Source organism: Sesamum indicum, linkage group LG8, assembly GCF_026168435.1.
Source record: "Sesamum indicum cultivar Baizhima isolate 11 linkage group LG8, ASM2616843v1, whole genome shotgun sequence".
Lineage (NCBI taxonomy): Eukaryota > Viridiplantae > Streptophyta > Magnoliopsida > Lamiales > Pedaliaceae > Sesamum > Sesamum indicum.
Window position 1 is genome coordinate 1,205,772 of NC_142664.1, and position 21,681 is coordinate 1,227,452.

The 21,681-nt window shown below is 38.2% G+C and overlaps 2 protein-coding genes across 4 annotated transcripts; one reads left to right on the forward strand and one right to left on the reverse strand.

Annotated features, from left to right (window-relative positions):
• Positions 1-1,249: 1,249 nt before the first annotated feature.
• EMB2770 (pre-mRNA splicing factor-like protein) lies at positions 1,250-4,744 on the reverse strand. The gene has a single exon (XM_011087051.3). It carries the CDS (start codon positions 4,550-4,552, stop codon positions 1,478-1,480), a length of 3,075 nt encoding a protein of 1,024 aa, XP_011085353.3. The 5' UTR covers positions 4,553-4,744; the 3' UTR covers positions 1,250-1,477.
• A 12,221-nt stretch (positions 4,745-16,965) lies between these two features.
• LOC105167366 (putative polyol transporter 4) lies at positions 16,966-19,723 on the forward strand. Of its 3 annotated transcripts, none has more exons than XM_011087052.3 (2): positions 16,966-17,371; positions 18,162-19,723. In XM_011087052.3, the coding sequence occupies exons 1-2, from the start codon at positions 17,152-17,154 to the stop codon at positions 19,523-19,525; spliced, it is 1,584 nt and encodes a 527-aa protein (XP_011085354.3). In that variant the 5' UTR covers positions 16,966-17,151; the 3' UTR covers positions 19,526-19,723. The 3 variants fall into 3 exon arrangements, with proteins under 3 accessions (XP_011085354.3, XP_088740332.1, XP_088740333.1); XM_088884206.1 differs by having other exon boundaries at positions 17,232-17,371; positions 17,461-19,723; XM_088884207.1 differs by having other exon boundaries at positions 17,233-17,371; positions 18,142-19,723.
• Positions 19,724-21,681: the final 1,958 nt, after the last annotated feature.

Genomic DNA, 21,681 nt, shown 5'->3' on the forward strand with positions numbered 1-21,681 from the left:
CTTGCCTATATTTTTAATATAGGGATTTTAGTTAAATTTTAAAAATAAATGGAGGTTTTATGTAATTTACCCTTTTTTATCTAACGCAAGTGTGGAACTTATTTTTCTGTGAGACATTTTTTTTAATCTATCACAACTGTGTACCTTATTAATTTTTTTTGCAAAATGTAGTGTAAAAATTGCCATTATAGTGGTTTTCAAATCATAAAAAGCACCTTTGACTTTTCAAAGTGACTTTCTATCTCTCACTTAACTATTTAAACAGGGTTGGGACCAAAAGTACAACACCTTTTCTTTATGTGAGACTAAACGTCCTGAGCTGTAATATGTGAGACCAAAACTGTTTGGTGGAACCCAAAGTGCGCTTTTCCTATTATAAGTGCGTATATAGAATTGAAAAAATTGCACTTTTAGTTCCACAAGATAGGGTGTGTTGTATTTTTCGTCCCATAATTTACGGATTTAACACATTTAATATCATGGGATATAACATTTTTAGTCCCATAGATAAAAATTGTAGTACATTTGGACCCATAGGACACAAACAACTTTATATCATACGAGATGAATGCACCATAGGTTTTACCTTATAGGATCAAATGTGCTAAAATTTATATCTCGAAACAAAAAATATTACAATATTTATCCTATAGGACGAAATATGCTAAATCAGTAAACTTGTAGAACAAAAAATACAACACACCTATCGTGTGGACTAAAAGTGCAATTTTCCTAATAGATTTTGTCACGTATCTTTGCAAATGTATACATAAAATGGTAGATAAAATTAAATACAGACGCACACGATGCCATTTTAGAAATAAAATTATAATATTTTGTCTGGAATTTCATAGAGTCAATTATACCACACGCTTTCCAACCGGTGTATTCCTAAATGAACAACAAAAAAAAAGTTGGTGTAATTAAATACAAATTCACATTTTGCTACACATGATTATAAAGGAGTAACAACTATATGGAGAAGACAGACAAAGCAAAGGGCATTTGCCAACAGCAGCAGCACACAACTATCAGAGTGGCAGCCCATCCACAAAAGTAACTTTCAAGCCAAGACACTCGAGACGAAACAACTGCTAACCGCACGAAGCAGCCCATCTACAAATACGAGCACCGTATCTTGTTGAGCTAAACAGATAGGAATGTGACTTCTACAGGCAACCGTCAACAGTCAGACAATACAAAGAAGGCCATACATTCTTACCATCTTTCTGCAAGGTGAGGCCAAGAATTAACCAAGTACCAATGTAAAATACATAGAACCGTAGAAAAGTTACTTCAGTATCAGAGTATGACAACATGTTGAGATCCACAAACACATCCCCAACCATCTTAAGAGGCTCAACCAACAAAATAGAAGTGCATGGGACAGCCACTACAGGTAAAGGAATTTAGAAATACATCAAATAGTTTAGCAATCATGAGAAGCAACAAATAACTTGGGATATCTGTGGAAATACTAGTTTTTGCCATTCTCAGCTGCATGCTCCTCTTTTCCTATTGCTACTACCACCTTCTTCAAGATGAATTCTGTTGGCTGGTGCGAATTCTCGACAGCTTTGGATATGGCTTGCCACTTCTCGCCGTGCTTTGGCTCTGCTGCGACACATCTGTTCAATACATCCTTCTGGGTCTCCTCAGTGCCGTGTTGGAGTTCAAATTTATAGTACAATGCCCAGAAATCCCCAATATCCGGAGCAAGAGTGACGGCCCTGTTGAACCAGGACCTAGCTTTATCAACCTTCCTGTCATGCCAAAATATCTTCCCGACAGCGGCAAGGACTTGAGGGTCATCCCCACATCTTTTGTACGCATCCCTACTTTTGGTTTTTTGCTGAGGCCGTGGAACCATCTCAATGGAAGCAGCCCAGAGAATACCACTAGTAGGGCATTCCTGCAATGCCTTTGCCATCAATATGTCGGCTTCTTTCTTATAACCATGTCGCGACTCAGCTCGCACTGCAGCAAGCCAGAGTTCAGGATTCTGAGGATTTTTCTTTCTAGCCATGGTCAGAACTGCGCGAGCTTTACTTAGGCCACTTACTTTTTCCTCCAGTTGAGCAAGCGAAAGCCATAAAGGAATACAATTGGGGCAGTGCTTCAAGCCCGACTCATATGCTTCTTTGGCTTGTTCCAAGTTACCAAGACGTTCCTCCAACTGCCCAAGCATCAGCCAAAGTTTGAAAAATGAAGGGAAGAGCTTCAGCCCTTCATCCAACAACCTCCTCTCCTCTGCAGTGTTTCCCAGTTCTCTCTCAACAATTGCAGATTTCATCCAAACTCTCTCTGTTCCTCCCCTTTCTCGTGCCTTTGCAAGAAGCATTCTAGCTCTTTCAGGTTCATGGTTCTCAAACTCAAGCTTGAATGCAGCAAGCCAAATCTCCTCAGAATTAGGGATTGCAGCATATGCTTCTTGAAGAATTGCCCTAGCAGCAGGCACATCACCAGCAAGCCACTTTTCTTTGGCACCCATTAGCCACAAAACTTCAGCATGCGGTATGTAAGTAACTGCCTTACGCAGCAAAGCATCCAGAGATTCCCTGGTGCCATGGCTCTTTTCAAGCTGAGCTGCTTTTAGCCATATGCTCTTCTTTGTTAAGAACACAGTAAGGGCATGAGCATAGATGGCCCTTGCTGTCTCAATGGAACCTCTCTTCTTACACTCCTCAGCATCAGCAACCCATGTCCTCTTCCTATCTTCTTCCTCCACCCCAACCTCAATAGTGTTATGAATTATAGCCTGACAAGTTGCAACGGACCCAGCTCTTTCAGCTGCCTCAGCTTCTTTCATCCACATTTCCCTGTCAATTTCTACACCTTCCCTCTGTAAAGCTCGAATACCCCTTTCAATAATCTTCCCAACCATGGCCGTATTCCCATTAGCTTCTTCCAACTTGGCAGCAGTGATCCATATAGCTGGCTCCTTAGGAAGCTTTTCCCTAGCTTTATTTAACACCTTCTTCGCATTCTCATAAGTTTCCAACCTAGCGAGAGCCAACCACAGTTCCACATGCAATGGGCAGCATTCAACAGCTCTCTGCAGCAAAAGTCTTGCATCTTCCTCATTGGCAAGCTCGACAACTGCCTTCCAAAGCCTGACTGAGTCTGGAATATGCTCAAGCCCTTTCCTTAACACCCTACTCTTATTCACATCATCCTGCTCAAGCTTCGCCGCTTGCATCCACAACTTCACTGAATTCGGAATTGCCTTAACACCCCTTGCAATCACAGCCTTAGCATCAACATGAGATGCCAGACGGCATGCCTCCAACCAGACATCCTCACTTTTCGGACATTCCTCACATCCTTTCTTGATCAACTGCTGGGCAACCTGAGGCTTCCCTGCCACCTCCTCCAACCTAGCGGCTGCTATCCAACCATGAGGATGCTTTGGATTCGTCTGTGTGACTGATTTCAGCAACAGCCTGGCCTTATTGATATCAGATACCTCTGCATCACTAGTAATCTTCATACTCTTCAAATCTGTCAAGTAACCCTTAGGATCCACCACTGTCAACCCAGAAACAGAATCAGATAATCTGTCTAACTTCAGTGACAAAACAGTTCCTCTGCCTTCTCCTACGGCAGTCAAATCCGTAACCGGCGTCTGCGCCCACGGAGTTTCAGTCCCACCAGCTGCCCTGGTCTTCGGATCCAAGGCACTGACATGCTCTTTTTCCTGCCTAGCTTTTTCCAAAAGCGTATCTGGAACAGGTACAAAACTCTCAAACCTCTTTTTCTTATTCCTCAAAGAGTAATCACCTATCTCCGGTATACTATCCCACTCTTCAGTTGACAATGTGTACAATTTCCTCTTTAAGTCGGCAAACTGTTCCGTAATTTTTGGATTTGAGGCACGATACTTCTCAATTTCCTCCTTAAGCCTCGCCTCCCTCCTATCTTTCCTACGCGAATCCATCCTCTTATCGATTGCCTCCCACACCGCATCAGCCTCCTTATCCTCATCGTCATACTCCGCAGAAGCAAACAACCCCGCATCATTCCCTTCAAACTCATCAAACTTCTGATTCTCATCGTATCCCTTCTCCTCATTCTCCTCCTCCTCATCCTCCTCCCCAGGGCCCTTCCCACGGCCACGACCAACCCCAGCGGCTCCACCAGCGCCAACTGCCGCCGCTGATCTATCCGGTAAGTCAGGCGCGGCACGCGCCGGACCAATATCCGAACGGGTGGTGAAGCCCGTAGCACCACGGCCGAGCCCGGCGACATAATTCGGTGGCGGTTTTGTATTTAGAAAATCCAACCTACTCTTTGGAGGGACAGGAGCTTGCATACCGCCGAGGAATGGTACGTGTAATGTCAGGGTGGAATTTGGGGAAACTCCGAGGTGAGAAAGCAAGATGCCTTCGTTCTCCGGGCTGGAGAGGAGGCGGGCGGAGAAGTAGAGGCGCTGTTGCGAAATGGGTATGAGGTAATTTCGCTGGATATGGAGACTAAGCCACCTTAGAGTGGTTATGGAAGGATTAAGATTCAAGATTAGGGTTTTGTTCTCAGGGGATTTCACAAACACCATCCTACTTCGTTTGTGGTGGGAATTCGTATGTATATACGTATCTATAGAACTCAGAGTATGTGTGTGAGTGTGTTAAAATCGGGAAAGAAGGTCTCACCTGTGACGCCGATGAGTCGGGGACGGCGGAAATTAGTGAGTTTATAGTGGAAGGAAGGTCGCCGACTTACTACATGCGAGTCGCCAAGTCGGTTTGATATAGGGAAAAAATATTAAAACGAGTGAAAAAAGAATAATTTTTTTTATTAGGGAACCACGGAAAAGAACTTGTTATTCCGTTTCACTTGAAATTCGAAATGTTTTTTTTGGTAAATGTAATTTTTATTAAATAAATAATACAATCGTACGGTACAATAGTGCTCAATGAGTGGCGTCTTCCTAAATAGGCTAAGAGATATGTCAAAGTCTATATAACGCACAAGAACTAACAGAGTGAGCTAAAAAAGTACTAAGAATCATCTTTCTAACCTCTTCATTGTTCGAGTGAAAAAAGAATAATTTTTTTTATTAGGGAACCACGGAAAAGAACTTGTTATTCCGTTTCACTTGAAATTCGAAATGTTTTTTTTGGTAAATGTAATTTTTATTAAATAAATAATACAATCGTACGGTACAATAGTACTCAATGAGTGGCGTCTTCCTAAATAGGCTAAGAGATATGTCAAAGTCTATATAACGTACAAGAACTAACAGAGTGAGCTAAAAAAGTACTAAGAATCATCTGTCTAACCTCTTCCACAATGAGTCCAGCAAGTGTGGTCGGTTCTTTCTCAAACTACTCAAAACGTTTCAAGTTTCGTTCCTTCCGAATATGATACACACATGAAGCCAATAGTGCACGATAAACCAGATTAATAATATGTTGCCCTCACCATTTTCTTGTAGCCCAATCTATATCCATTGGCCAGTCTCAGTTCGGTCAATTGTAGCGAACAGATCGTCGAATAGCTATAAGGCACCGTTAGGCGTAACAGCATCGGAAGAATAAGTGCGCGTCTCATTCGCGTCATCATCACATAGAATACAGGTGCCTAAGTAAAATAACCATGGTTTATCAATTATCGAAAGCTTTCCCAATATAGCAAGCCATAGAATAAAATTATGCATGGGGATCTTGAGGAAACCCAAGAGTAATGAAGACCAACTTACCTTGGGTCTTGGAGGGTCGAGTGATCGGTATAGAGATGTGGATGTAGGACTAACATTTCCATACCGCCAAATGATACGATCAACACCGCCATGAATCCGTAGTAGTGATTGTAAAACCTCCGAACACTCAATGTCTATAATGAGGGGCAATGCCATAATAAGCTGCTGAGCTTGGTAGAAATCGCAAGCTCAGGGAGTGGTGATCCATGGGAAAATCTGGCTATGAGGGGTCAAGATGGTGCCAAGGATCTTGCTAAAGATAGAACGTAGCCTCATCACCAACCCGAAAGTCCACCATTGGCCGAATAAGGGATCGTAAATGAAGTAGTTTCCGCCAACTCCACGAACCCCCTCGGTCTGGAATCGCTATTTGTATTTCGCAACCGCCCATGACAGAGCCACTCCACCCAAATAGACGTCTTATTACACCTTATAACGTCACAGAGCTTCTTACACATTAAAACCCGATTTAAGGTAGCAATGTCTCGTAAGTCCTGCCCACCTTTCGATAACGGCTTACATACTTCTTGCCATGCTACCTTGGCATAGCCCCTAGTCGTCCCCCCTTTCCATAAGAACGCTCGAAGTCGCTTCTCAATCTCCCTTATAACACCTTTAGGCAATAGGTTCGTTGAGGACCAGTAAATGTTCAACGCTATAAGGACAGATTTGATGATCTGAATCCTTCCAGCATAGGACAAAACGCCAGATCTTCCTATCCTTTAATGCGTTGGTCAATTTTCAATAACAATGGCTGACAATCTATTATCAATAATCGAGAGAGAGAGGAGCGAAAGTCCCAAGTATCTCATCGGTAATTGTCCTTCCTAGAATCGCAGCATTGCCAACAACTCTTCTCAAATCCCTTGTGCCGAGCGAGAGATAATAAGGTTGCTCTTATGTGCATTAAGCCGTAGACTCGACCAAGATGCGAACATCTCTAGGCCCTGCTTGAAGACCCATATAGAATCCATATCAGCTTTACAAAATAGCAGCAGATCATCTGCAAAACCAAGCTGAAAAAGTCGAGCAAGAGCACATTTCAAATGAAATGAAAAACACCCATCCTGTTCAATCAACTGTAGGAATAAAAGATGTAACGCCTCAATCACAAGAACAAATAGGTAAGGCGACACGGGATCACCTTGCCTCAACCCTCGTGAGCCCGCAAAAAATCTATGGGATTTCCCATTCAACTCAATGGAGCACCTAATTATTCACTTGCCATATGAGACACACGTGGGAAGACCCGTGCAATACAAGTGGATGTACCAAATCCACCAATTTGAGAGGTAACTACTGTCAAGAAGATAAAGCAAGAATGAAGAGTGGAAGTTTCATTTCAATAAGGAATTTCAAGTTACAGTCTAATACGTACAGCTGCTCTGTGTTAATATATACTATGAACATGGCATTTAATGAACTGTCTTCCTAACGGCTAAGATGAGAAATAACCAAAGGCGTCATTTCACTAATAAAGTCGCATTAATAGAGGGTCCTATAAAAGACACGACTTCAATTAAAAGAAAACGTTAAATTGAAACAACAACTTTAAAGTCTGAAATTCCACTGTTGATTGTCTTCTCCAAAAGGCTCCATCTCTTCCTTCTGCAACTTTGTTCCAATTTGAACATGAGAATTCTGAACACCAACAGCTCTATCTTCTTCATCCCCCTTAAGATGGACTTACGAGAAAATCAAGAAGTCCAAGCTTGCTAAAAAAGGAATGAAAAATGGGCCAGTAAGTGGTTTGGTGAAACTATCAGCAAGTTGATCTTTGGAGCGAACATAAGTAGGTGCTAGAAAACCTGATTTGTAGTCATCATGAATGAGGTGACAGTCAAATTTCAAGTGCTTCGTTCGTTCATGAAATACTGGGTTGCTTATTGTGTGTAAAGCAGCCCTGTTGTCACAAAAAATGGAATGGGACGAGGAACTGAAATTCCAAGGTCTTGTAGAAGTGAAGTAATCCAAACCAGTTCGCACACAGTGGATCCCATGGCTCTATACTCTGTTTCTTCTGTGGAGCGAGAAACGGTAGTTTGTTTCTTTCTTTTCCATGAAATCAATGCTTTTCCTAGGAAGACACAATAACCGGTTAGAGACCTCTACTATCTGGACAGAAAGCCCAGTCAGCATCACAGTATGCCCTGAGCCTCAATTCTGTATCTGTAGGAAAGAACAAGCCTTTATGTGCAGTCCCTTTAAGGTATTTCACTACATGAACTGTAACATCCAAATATTCATTGCAAGGCCTTTGAATAAACTGGCTCAGTTGCTGCACAGCATGAGATATATCAGGCCTAGTGAAATTTAAGTAGAGAAGCCTCCTACCAATCTTCTGTAGGTAGCTGGTTGTGGAAGAATGTGATCTAAACATCAAATTAGTTTAATTCTAGCATGTAATGGTGTGTTAGTTGTCCGAGCTTCAGTGAGCTTCATGTCTGATATGATATCTTGGAAATATTTACTGTGTGAGAATCACTCGATCTGCAACTCTAGCAATCTCCAATCAAAGAAAATATCTTGCTAGACCTAGGTCTTTAATTGTAAATAGGCTGTCAAGATAGTGCTTAACTTCTGTAATTTGGAAAGTAGATGTACCTGCAAGGAGAATATCATCAACATACACCAATAAAGCAAGAAATCCAGTTGGGGAAGTTTTGGTGAACAAGCAGTAATCACTTTTTGATTGCTAAACTTTTCCAGCTTGGAAGTAATCTCACAATTTCATTGCCTAGAAGCTTGTTTAAGTCCATATAGGGACTTTTTCAGCTTACACACATGTCCTGAAGGAACATTATAGCCTTCTGGAGGTGTCATGTAGATTTCTTCATCCAAGAAATCATGAAGAAATGCATTATTTATATATAATTGCTGTAATTCCCATCTACCTGCAACAGCTGCAGCTATGAGAGTTCTTACTGTGACTACTTCAGCCACGGGTGAAAAACGCTCAAAGTAATCAATGCCTTCAATTTTGTTGTAGCCTTTGGCTACTAATCTTGCTTTATGTCTATCTAATGATCCATCTGAATTGAATTTAAGTTTAAAAATTCACCTGCATCGAATTGCTTGTTTGTTGGGGGGTAAAGGAGTTGCTTCCCAACTTTGGTTGATTCCCAATGCTTTGATTTCATGTTTCATAGCTTCAACCCATTTTTTTTTTTTTTTGTGGCTGCTTGCAAATAAGTTTGAGATTCCTGCAAATTTGATATAGAGGCAGCAAAACCAGTATATACAGAGGATATAGCAGTAACAGTAGGTGAGTTGTGATCATTAGAATAATTACAGACAAAGTCTGTCATCCAAGTAGTTTGGAAGTCCTTCTAGTGGACCTCCTAAGAATTGGTTCTGTAGTAACAGTTTCTTCTTCTTGATTTGAATCATTAGTGCCTTTAAAGGTTTCTGTGTTTGGGATATCCAAAGGTAATGGTATTGGACAAGTGAGGATCCATAACTTCACCTTTGTACGGAAAAACATCTTCATGAAAAATGAAATCCCTACTTATGAGTGTTGTCTTCTTTTCAATATCAAACAATTTATAACCTTTATGTCCATAAGCATAGCCAATGAAGATACATTTAGATTCTTTAGGGTCAAATTTTTCCTTGAAAGGATGTGTGCTTGTTGCAAAACATAAACACCCAAATGTGCAAATAATTATCAGGTTTTTTTATGAAGTCTTTCATAGGGGGTTTCCCATTTTAAAAGTGCAGATAGAAGCCTATTAACTATATATGTGGCTGTAAGGATAGCCTCTGTCCAAAATATTTGAGGAAGTGAGGATTGAAACATAAGTGGCCCTGCTATTTGCAAGAGGTGTTTGTGCTTTCTTTCTACTACTCCATTTTGTTGGGGTGTGTAAGCACATGTCTTGTGATGGATAATGCCTTCATTCTTAATGAATTCTTGACATTCTTTACTTAAAAATTCACCTCCATTGTCAGTCCTAATGGTTTTAATTTTCTTATTAAACTGAGTGAAGATCATTTTTTGAAATGACATTAGTAATGAGGTTGTATCAGATTTGTGTCTCATTAGAAATGTCCAAGTACATCTACGGTAATCATCCACCAAAGTCATCATATAGGTGCAATTAGATAATGTATCATGATTATAAGGCCCCCATAAATCTATATGAACAAGGTCAAACATAGTGTCAGATTTTGATTCACTATCAAAAAAGGGTAACCTCTACTGTTTTGCTAATGGACAGATCTCACAATTATGCGTTTTACCCTATCTATCATGCAAAAAATGAACCTGCTTGAGTACATTTTCATATACATGCCCCAGCCTTTTGTGCCATACATTGAAATTAGAGGTAATGGAATAGCATGTATGATGATCTAATTTGTGATCCAACATGTTAATAGTTTCTGTTTGAAATGATGATCTGTCAAAGACATATAGTTTTCCTATAATTCTGCCTACTGCAATAGTCTCTTTAAACATGTGATCCTGCATGACACAACAAGTGTTAGAAAATGTAAGAGAATTGAATTGGAATCACAAACTTTGTTGACAGATAATAGGTTACATCTAAGGCTAGGCACAAAAAGAATAGATGAAAGTTTAAGTCTGTTATTTAGAATTATGTCTCCTATTCCCTTAATTTGTTGTATAGATCCATTTGCCAAGTGAATGAAGGACTGAGTCATAACTCTAGAAAAGGAATCAAACAGTTTTATGTTTCGACATGTGAATGGATGCACCACTGTCCACTACCCAACTATCAATACTCAGATCATTCCTTGAAGTATTAGGCAGAGGTTACCTGAAAATTGATCAAGAATTGTCTGTGCATGGCTGTTCTCTGTTATCATCCTCTGCAGTTCAGTTCTAATGATCTCTATATCATCTTCTTGTCCATTGAGTCTTTAGTTGCTGCAGCTTGATGCCTGTCATTTCCACCAATACTGAGTGCTTGTCTATCACTCAAATTAGTGTTTTAAGCTTGACCATTATTTGTTGATCCTTTCTTCTTTTTCATTAAAGCCTTATACCAATCGGGGAAGTCATATATCTCAAAACAGGTATTCTTTAAATGGCCTGTTTTGCCACATTCTTGACAAATTATTTTCTATTTTTTCATCTGTGTTTTTCTTTTCTGTGCAAGATTGGGTACAAAGGGTGGGTTCCTTCGTCCTTCTCTAACTTGCATAGCCATGCTTTGGGTTATACTAGTGTTTTCAGAATTTATTTCCCTTTGTTTTTCTACCCTTAAAACCATAGAATGAGCTTTATTAACACTAGGTAATGGCTCCATAAAAAGGATTTGATTCCTAACATGATCAAAGCTACCATGCAATCCCATCAAGAATTGCATGAGCTGATTTGAAAAATTGATTTCTGCAAGGTTCATGGAAGCTTTACATTCACATTGTGGTATAGGCATTAAACAGGTAAGTTCATCCCACAATTTCTTCAATCTTGTGTAATACGCAGAAACTGATGAATTCCCTTGTGATATAGAAGCTATTTCTTTTTGTATTTGATAAATCATTGGCCCGTTACTTTTCCCAAAATGTGTCTCAAGTTCTACCGACAACTCTCTCGCAGAATTAGTATATAAAAAACTCTCAACAATGTCTTCGAATATGGAATTTAAAATCCAAGATGTAACTAGACAATCATTTCTTATCCATTGTTCATATTCCTCAGATTGTTCATCTGGTTTTGAGGCCTTTCCATTGATGAAATCAAGCTTTGTTTTTGCCCCCAATGCTATCCGTATGGACCTGCTCTAGGATAGATAATTCTTTCCATTTAACAATGATGAAACTAGGCTTATTCCTGGATTCTGCGTTATCTGCATTCTGGCTATATTTGTGTCATCAGTCAGTCTCCTTTGCTTGGCAATTTTGTTTTCTGTTTCAGGCATGAGTTAATTCTTTATTTCTGAAGCTAAGATTCTTCAAGTGTGAACAAGAAAATTGCAGAACCACTAATCAATGGCTCTGGTACCATGTCAAGAAGATAAAACAAGAATCAAGAGTGGGAGTTTCATTTCAATAAGGAATTTCAAGTTACAGTCCAATACATACAGCTGCTCTGTGTTAATATACACAGTGAACATGGCAATTAATTAACGGCTAGTATGAGAAATAACCAAAGGCGTCATTTCACTAATAAAGTCGCGTTAATACAGGGTGCTATAAAAGACACGACTTCGAATAAAAGAAAACGTAAAATTGAAACAGCAACTTTAAAATCTGAAATTCCACTGTTGATCGTCTTCTCCAAAAGGCTCCATCTCTTCCTTCTGCAACTCTGTTCCAATTTGAACATGAGAATTCTGAACACCAACAGCTCTATCTTCTTCAACTACACGAGAAAATATAGTTTTATTAAATAGTTCCAATGTCATCTGTTTTCTAATAAATATTCATACGAATATATTTCTCCTCGACTTGAAGAAGAAGGTGAAAAACAAAACACGCATTGAGGCGTCAATTATAGAGGCATACCTTGTAGAAGAAAGTGGGCTATTCACTTCTCACTTTTTCAAGCTACAAATTCTTTGCAAGAGAAGTAGACCTCGTAGAAACGAAGACCTCACAATTAATGACAGTCGTAACCAACAGTCTATTTTCAGCCATCATGGCCTAGCAAGTGGTGCCTCAAAGAAGAGGTGACTCAGCAGTTCAGAATGTCACATAATCAATACGTACATCTTGTGCAACTATGAAGTAGTCACGCCATACTATGAGTAATTAAGTGTATAGATGTCAATAGTTTTTTCAATTCTTATTGAGAGTTTTAACGTATATATTTATATGTATTGCATTTTTTTCAAATACAGGTCATTTTTGAATGATCTCTACGAGCAATACCATTTGGAGGAACCCAACATTGATCTATTAGTTGCAACTGAATTCAAGAATTGGTTCAAACGTTGTGTAAGTGTTGAACCTTATCAATTGTGTTATAACTGTGAAATGATGAGTCGTCAATCCTCTCTATCATGTCAATTGCAGGTGAAACCTGAATTAAACTACACAGACAACGAACTATTGATGCTGCATTGTTGGGTTCCTATCACTGAGGTGACAACATTCCCATGTACATCTGCTGCACTGGTAACTGAGGAGGTCGGATAGCCGTCTACCCCCCCATTGGCAGATCCTGCCCGTCTGTGGGTTATTCCACCAGTACCACCAACAGTCTCCCCACTATTAGCGAGCCATTTATCAGTTTTAATGACGCAAGGTAATTTTTTTTAATTTTGTTATTTTTTTGCATTATTTTACTTTGAAAATCACTAATTAACATGTTATTTCAGGTCTGATCGCAAATTTCACGAGTGCATCAATACGGTGGTGCGAGGGCACTATCCCCACCTTGGGGATATTTGTGGCAAGTTCACCTAGAGCAGCAACAGTTTTGGTTTGAGAACTTGAAGGTAATGTTTTTTTTAAAAAAAATTATGTTATCGTATAATTTAAATATTTTCTTATTTTACTAATTCTTTTATGTGATATTGTGTAGATGACCTACTGGTGGGATTGTGATGATGAGTCTGTGTTTTGGTTCTTCCACATGTGGACGGGCAAATTCATACAAAAACGTTTTGTCATCGCCCGCAGTCAGCTGATCAAGCCACTTTGGCTGGCCAACGAGGTCTGGCACGAGCTCCAACTATTCTAGGCCAATGCAGACTTCCAGGATGAGTCTGCCAAGAATAAGGCCAACCGATCGGCTAACCCAGTGGCGTCATCTATTGTGTACCACAGGGGATCTTCCTTTATCGGCATTCACAAGAGAAAACTGGTAAGTAATTTATATATTTTTTTAAAGTTTATCATGATTTTAGAAATATTATGCTAATTGTTCGATTCTTGTTTAGGTGGTAGCACTCAGTCGACCTGTCAAGCAAATGGAATTATTTCTCAGATGCTACAAAAAGAAACCCGACAGAATAGTACTAATTTAATTTTTGGTTAATATAATTTTTGGGTATATTTGTAATATTTTTGTTTGTTTTACAGAAGACGCTCCAGAAGCTAATAGAGGTTCATCAACTCTCAGGCCACGATCGATGACCATGATACTCCGGCCGAATTGGAGGCCTTGGTGGCGATGACCGAGCAGCAATTGTGGCTAACAGTGGTCAGGGGCAAGAACAAAGATTATTCATTAGGTTTTGATTCTGAGGCCAACGTGTCCAACTGGACCTACACGTCACCATTGCCACCGCCACCCCTACCACCACGCTTGGACATAGAGGATCAGATGGTCCGACTGGAGAGGATGATGGTCAACATGATGGGCCATGATGAAGTCCATGCAGGCCAGAGCCTTGACTACCGGACAGTCACAGCTTTCTACCTTGACTAATGCCCTGACACGCCTCCAACAAGATTCCCCTGCCCCTAACAATGACGAAATGGACCTTGGTGGATGACGGGGCTATAGATTAGGTGTTTTTTTTGAAATATTCGTAATCCAATAATTTTTATATTAATATGACATTTCTTCATAATTATTTATGTTTTAATTTTCATTACATTCCATTATTCAATATTTATTTAATTAATTAAATTTTAATACAAATTATTAAATTTAATAATTGATTATAAATATTAAATTATTATTTAATAATAATTCATGTTTAAAAATATTTAATTTTGAAATGGTGTTAGGAACAGTCGATCAACCATTGTTTACACACGTTCACAGCCAAGCATTCCAAATGTAATTACTACAACAGTTCCAAAAATGTATTCCTAATAAAGAACAAATTGTTTCTAAGCATATTCCAAAACAAATGAGTACATATTCATTGTTCCATTCCATACCGTAATCCAACAACAGTTAAAACAATGTATTCAAATAAATTAAAATTGTTTCTAAGAGTATTCCAAAATATGCTTAAACTTTAATTTCAAAGACCGTTTCCAAAAGACATAACCTGCGTACACTACAATCATCCCAATTTTACATTAATAGCATTGCAACAACCATTCCCAAACTTCCAAAAACTTTATGGACAAACCATTTGAAAATGTAAGAAAGTGTTCCAAATAAAGAAATTATATTTTCTTAGGCCCGTCATATGCAATTAGTATCGGTCACTTTACATGTGTATAAATAGTATTACACATTAGTAACGGTCACTGCCAAGCCGTTCTTAATTATCAGGAACAACCGTCTAATAGGACGGAAAGCCTTTCGTTCCTTGAGCGTTTCAAAAATCGATCCGAAGTAATTCTCTTAATAATTTTGCGTTCCAAAAATTAAAAAAATCATTCCTCAATCCGGTGCAAATCTCACACTTTTTATAGTGAAATTTTATGCTATGTGATATCGAAAAAGAGATATATTGATAGGGATCATGGCTATAGGGTATTGAGGTATTTCAGATAGCAGGGAATATCATGTATTGTATATAATACTATATTAATTGAGATGATAATAATTAGAGAAAATCATTGAAAAGATAAGCAAAAACTTCGAATGCACTATACTATGGATTGATGATGATTGTTGATATTGGTTATTTCATGATCCTGTGGCAATTATATGATGAAGAATTCTTAGTTGGTGTCAATTATATGGAATTTCTCCTGGTGCATATACGTATATGTATTTATATATATAAGCTAATTAACTATACTTATTGAGTAAACAACTCATTTTCTATTACATATTCTTAAGAGATTAGTCAACAGTGACTAATCGAATTAGATTATAAGCCGTGTTGTTAATCTTATTGGGTGAGTCAGCAGTGACATTTTAAGTTGAGAATTCTAACTATATGATTATAGGAGATACTTGTCTTTTCCTGATTGTGCATTTCAAATTTTGTAGTAGCTAGAAAACTTCACTTATCTCCTTTTAGTTGTGTCCATGACAGCTTAAGTTGAAATATTAATACAAACATTTTAACGATGACTACCATTACTTGAGGCCGATATATTATAAATGAAAATTCCTTATAAAACGAGTTATAATTATATAAAGTGTATTACAATTAGTTTTATTACAACATAGTGTCGTAGGAGATGATGCATAATATAATATAACATTTATTTTAGTCATAATTGAAAAATCTTGCTATTAGCTTTATACTAATAATTTTCATTTTATCTTTAGATTATTATATAATATAGATAAAAAGAGTTAGACAAACATAAACTCTTCCGACTATCATATGTACTTATGACATGTTCTGAAAAGTTCATATATAAGCATTACAAATTTGTTTGATAATTTCTTTTTAAAAAAAACTTATAAGATCTTGAATAGCACATTTACAATCTTATAAACTTTATACCAAAAAAAAAAAAAAAAAACTAAGCTCAACTCATTTTGTTATAAAGATTTTTTAAGTTTATTTACATTCAATTGACAAAATAGCTCTCATAATTTTACTTGTATTTCCCTTTTACTTTTCATATAACAGACGTTTTTCCTATCAAAGCAAAAACATATACATATATGATGTAATAATTTGATGGTCTTTTTCAGTTAGACTATAAAGATCTTATTGTACCAGACACTCTAACATTTTATTTATCTAAACATTAAAAGAGTTTATTATAAAATAAAATTCAACATCTTTAAACTTTTAAAATATTTTATAACATGTAAGAATTTATTACATCTTTCAAATAAATTTAATCAAATACCCTCTTATTTCAACCTTGCAAAATAGATACACTATGTTTGTTTTCATTTTCAAGTTATTTTCGAAACAAGTCAACACATACTCAATGTTTGCCATCATTCAAAACATCTTATTTAGGTGTTTTTAACTGTTTTAGCATAAATACATACATATATATACACACATATACATAAATATGTATAAAAAATACATGATTTGACAATCAATAGTAATTTTTGTCTCCCAAAACACAACTAAACATATAATACTTATTTTAGATTATACTATCTCTAACACACACTTATTTATATTTTTTTTCTCTCTCTATCTTCACAAAATACAACAAAACACTTGAAAAATAAATCCAAACATTATGATACTTTTTCTCGCCACCAAATACGTTACTACAATAGTAGTAATAATAATAATTAAAGTTAGATAGGTCTATATATTGCCCCCGTAAAACATAAATAAAGTCTCAACAAACCTCTTATTAAATAATATTTTTTTTATCGTGACTCATTCAAAAATTCGCCAACAATTTAATACAATTCATGGGATGAGATTAAAGAAGAATATAGTCCAACAGCTGTTACTTGGAAAGATCCATCAAACCTTAGACAAGTAAAGGGTCAAGGCCGCGTGATGTATTAGTAAGTTTAAAGAAATGGTGTTTACTAAAAAATGTCCCACTTGCTCACACAAGTCTTCGTTCTCTTCCCTTTCAGATCTAAATCACCGCCAAACCATAAGAACAGAGTTTGCTAGAAATTCCTTCATTTCTTGCTATTTTTTTTTTCCCAGTTAGAACTCGGGGAAGATAGGTGGTTTGATGAGATGGGTGTCCAAGAAAATGGGAATACAGAGATGGGGTTGTCTTTGGGAGCCAAGAACAAGTACAAAAGAATGGATTCTCAGGTGACACCTGATGATGGTTTTGATGATGATTATGATGGTTCACGCCATAGCCATCAGCTGGAGAGGAGGAGGACTACTAGGAGATATGTCTTTGCCTGTTCTGTTTTTGCATCTCTGAACAATGTTCTCCTTGGATATGGTAAAAAGTCTGGTTCTTGGATCCACATTTGGGTTTGTTACGTGCTGTTGTTGTGTTTTTAATCTTTGCCCCTTTCTGTTTTCTGCAAGAATGATCCTGTACTTTTAGCTTCCTTGGGTTAGGACAAAGAAGTAGAAATGGGAATGAAGAAGTCAGAGTTTGATAATTTGAGATAAACTGTGTGGCAGAGCTAGCATGATTCTTGATACGACCTATCCTCATTAGAGATAACTTGCTCAAGTTTTGGAGCCTCGACATTTGATAGGATTTGATGGGGCTGTTTGTGCTTTCATTTCCGAGTGTATACATCGTGGTCATCCGGGGAAACGGTCATGTATGGGAAGAGCGATATAACATTAACGATCATAGATGGGAACTGTTAAAAGACTGCTGTGAGGAAGAAGTCACTTCTAAAATGTGTAAATGGTAATTGCTGATTCTTGTGGTAAAGATGGACCGTGTACCTTGTAAATACAATTTTCTTTCTTGTTACCTGAAGACTGGATTTTTGTTTCATTTTTTCCAATTCATTTCACTAAAAAGTTGAGTTTGGACTAATAGTTTAATGTGGAACTCATCCTTAGAACTGCAGAAATGCATATAAGCTCCTTGGGTTCTCTGATATATTATTTATACATATTCAACCAAAAAGAAAGTTGCAATAGCTAAGGAATGAAAAGATTGCTATCATGCAGTTGACTCATTGTTCATAACTAATAACTGCTCTTTTTTTCCTACTCTATGATTGTTTGCTTGTGCTATGGAATAAGGCCGCTTTTTCAAGTTACAGATGTGGGAGTCATGAGTGGAGCAATCCTATTCATTCAAGAAGATTTGAAGATAACAGAGGTTCAGCAAGAGATTCTTGTCGGCATTTTGAGTGTGATGTCCCTTTTGGGTAGTTTAGGTGGAGGAAGAACATCGGATGCTATTGGTAGAAAATGGACGATGGGCTTGGCTGCCATCGTCTTCCAAGCTGGTGCAGCTGTAATGACCCTGGCCCCATCATTTGAAGTACTAATGATAGGAAGAATCTTGGCCGGTGTCGGAATTGGATTCGGGGTCATGATCGCCCCAGTTTACATTGCCGAGATATCTCCAAGTGTTGCAAGAGGCTCACTTACGTCATTTCCTGAAATCTTCATAAATCTCGGGATACTTCTTGGTTATGTCTCCAACTATGCATTTTCAGGCCTTCCTGCACACACTAACTGGAGAATTATGCTTGCCGTCGGAATTCTACCATCAGTCTTTATTGCATTTGCCTTGTGCATAATTCCTGAGTCACCAAGGTGGTTGGTATTGCAGAAGAGAGTAGAAGAAGCAAGGAATGTGCTTCTGAAGACAAATGAAAATGAAGCAGAGGTGGAGGAGAGACTTGCTGAAATAGAGTTAGCTGCTGGAATAGGTAACAGTGGCAAACTTGAAGAGAAAGCCGTATGGCGTGAACTGCTGAACCCTTCTCCAGCACTTTCCAGAATGCTAATCACAGGTTTTGGGATTCAGTGCTTCCAACAAATTACCGGCATCGATGCAACTGTATATTACAGTCCCGAGATCTTCAAAGCCGCTGGTATAGTGGATAACTCAAAGCTTCTTGCCGCAACTGTTGCTGTGGGAGTGACAAAGACAGCATTTATACTAACAGCCATTTTTCTTATAGACAAAGTAGGGAGAAAACCTCTCCTCTACGTAAGCACAATCGGGATGACTATATGCTTGTTTAGCTTGGGCTCAACTCTCTCTTTCATTGGAGAAGGATCAGTTGGAGTTACATTAGCAATCTTGTCAGTTTGTGGAAATGTGGCTTTCTTTTCCGTGGGAATCGGTCCTGTTTGCTGGGTTTTGACGTCCGAAATATTCCCATTAAAGGTTCGTGCTCAGGCATCTGCACTTGGTGCCGTAGGTAATAGAGTATGCAGTGGCTTTGTGGCCATGTCGTTCCTCTCACTTACCCATGCTATCACCGTGGGTGGAACTTTCTTTATCTTTTCAGCTCTTTCCGCACTTTCTGTGGCTTTTGTTTACAAATGTGTTCCAGAAACAAAAGGTAAATCACTAGAACAGATTGAATTACTGTTTCAAGATGGATATGAGCTTCAAGGAAGTGAAGTTCAGCTCAGCGACGTCGAACATTTGGTGCAGAAAGAATGATTTTTGGCCTATTCTACTGCATATTGTATTTCTAGAAACCTTTTGCTTTTCCACTGCTTTAAATATCATCAGCAGTGATCACAAATGGCTATCTATTCTTTGTACCCGATTACACCAGATGTCTGTAATGCTGCAGATGTGCTTTTATACTGATGCTGAGACATTACTAGTTAAATGCTATGTTCTGGTTCTTGATCATACACCAGTCTAATAATGATCGGTCTCCATTGCTCATATCTCCCTTCCGCAAGAGAACCTTCTTCATATAATCACAAGTTTGATTAGAGGTGGACTGTGTTGCACTGAAATCTTGCACAGACGATTTGTGGTTTTCTCAATGTTAGCAGTAATCAGAAATGCGAGTTACTAAGGTGGTTACTGTTAGTCGTTCCTCGCACAACTCTGTGATGGACAACATGAGTGCGCAGAAACGCAAGCTACTTTGGTGGTTGCTGTTAGTTGTTCCATCATGGAGCTCTGTGATGGACCGTACGCCATGCGCTTTGTCCATTTAAGACCATCGGATACATAGAAGCAGAGACAGTGTTCTTCACAGGAAAAAGGGATGGGACAGGTCGGGTTAGGTTAGTGGTATTCGTTTTCTTATATTTGTGTTTAAAAAATTCAAAAATTTGGATAATAATAAGATGACAATATTTTTAATATAACTTGTAACATGACACGGCTAAATATGTATTATATTAAATCTAATTTAATTAAAATTCACCTAATTAAATTCGTCATATATTTAATCCAATTAAACACACGAGCCCAATAAGTCTTTATTAATTAATAAGTCTAACTTATTAAATAATAAGGGGAAGCCCAATATAAATGAATTCTGTTAATTTATCCTTGGGCTCCTCCATCCAATGGATCTCTCTCATTTGTAAATAATCCAATTACTTATGGAATTAATCCCTAATTAGTTCCTCATCCCTTTTTGGTGATTTGTGTGTGACTGTTTAGGTTCATCTTTCAACTAGATTTGGTCTAGCGTCAAACACTATTATTAATTAAATCTAATTTAAGTAATAATTCTCGATCAACCCTTAATCAAGAAAGCCCATCACCATGGGTGGCTGTATAGCAACAGTCCATGGCACTAGAGACTAGGCGAATATCCATGTGAAATTTTAGGCTCTCAAGTCCATACGGGTACAATCTTTTCGTCTACCATCTTTCGGTCTTAGTCTAGGGTATGGAATTAGGTGCCGGCTCCTATCCCGGATTAGGCGTCTATGCTTAATACTTGAGATCGCGTTATGCTAAATTGCTCGGCATAGGAACCTCTTTTTCTATTCGACCAATGACTGTGGCCACAAGTTTATAGAGCGTGAACGTATCTGCAAGTGCATAGGAAATATCTCTATCATATATTGAAAGGGGACGTGTCCTCTTCTTAGAACTCACCATCATCGCTACATACTCAGATTGCACTGGAGAAGGCTTATGATGATCGTGTCTGTGACACAATCACCTCTGGCACAAATCAGACCCAAGATGCAGTCATCGTATGCACGTGTCTACCGTGATCTCAAGTTTGAGGACTACTCCCGTACTATAGGAGCTGGGTATTCGAGTCATACCGACCAAGCCTCCTAGGCTTCCATATGACGATCCCCGCGAGTTAGTTCAATCGATTCGATACTTAGTCAATCAACCCTTTAAGACCACATAGACATCCCATGCCTGCGCCGATGAAACACGGCACTCATCAAATGAATGTGATTCTTATGCAAGTTTCTATAAGACACTCGATACGCATTCTTGAAGTATTCGACTTGGAACATTTCAGACATAACCCTTAGTAGTTGATTTCATGACAGCCATCAATGCCCAATCCAACTGTTGCACGGTTGTTAAAATGGTTTGTTGACTTTGTTGTGATGTTTAAAAGAAATGCAAACATATATATATATAATGAGCTCAACAAATGAAGTCCCATTAGCGAAGACTCATTTTATTGATTGAATAATATTACATGGAATCGAGTTATTGCCAAAATGGATTAAAAGTATGTCAATCTAATTAGCTTTCAGGTCAATTATTCTAACAACATCCCCAATAAAAGGGGGTACAACAACTAGATCATTCTGGGGGGGGGGGGCGGAGATAACAAATCATTCTTCCTACCTCACGGCTGGGGCCTTCTC

Excerpts from the sequence above, each read along its gene's own strand:
- EMB2770 (XM_011087051.3), bottom strand. The coding sequence starts at position 4,552 with ATGGTGTTTGTGAAATCCCCTGAGAACAAAACCCTAATCTTGAATCTT.
- LOC105167366 (XM_011087052.3), top strand. The coding sequence starts at position 17,152 with ATGGGTGTCCAAGAAAATGGGAATACAGAGATGGGGTTGTCTTTGGGA. Across the intron at positions 17,372-18,161 it reads CAATGTTCTCCTTGGATATG|ATGTGGGAGTCATGAGTGGA; the intron begins GTAAAAAGTCTG and ends TTCAAGTTACAG.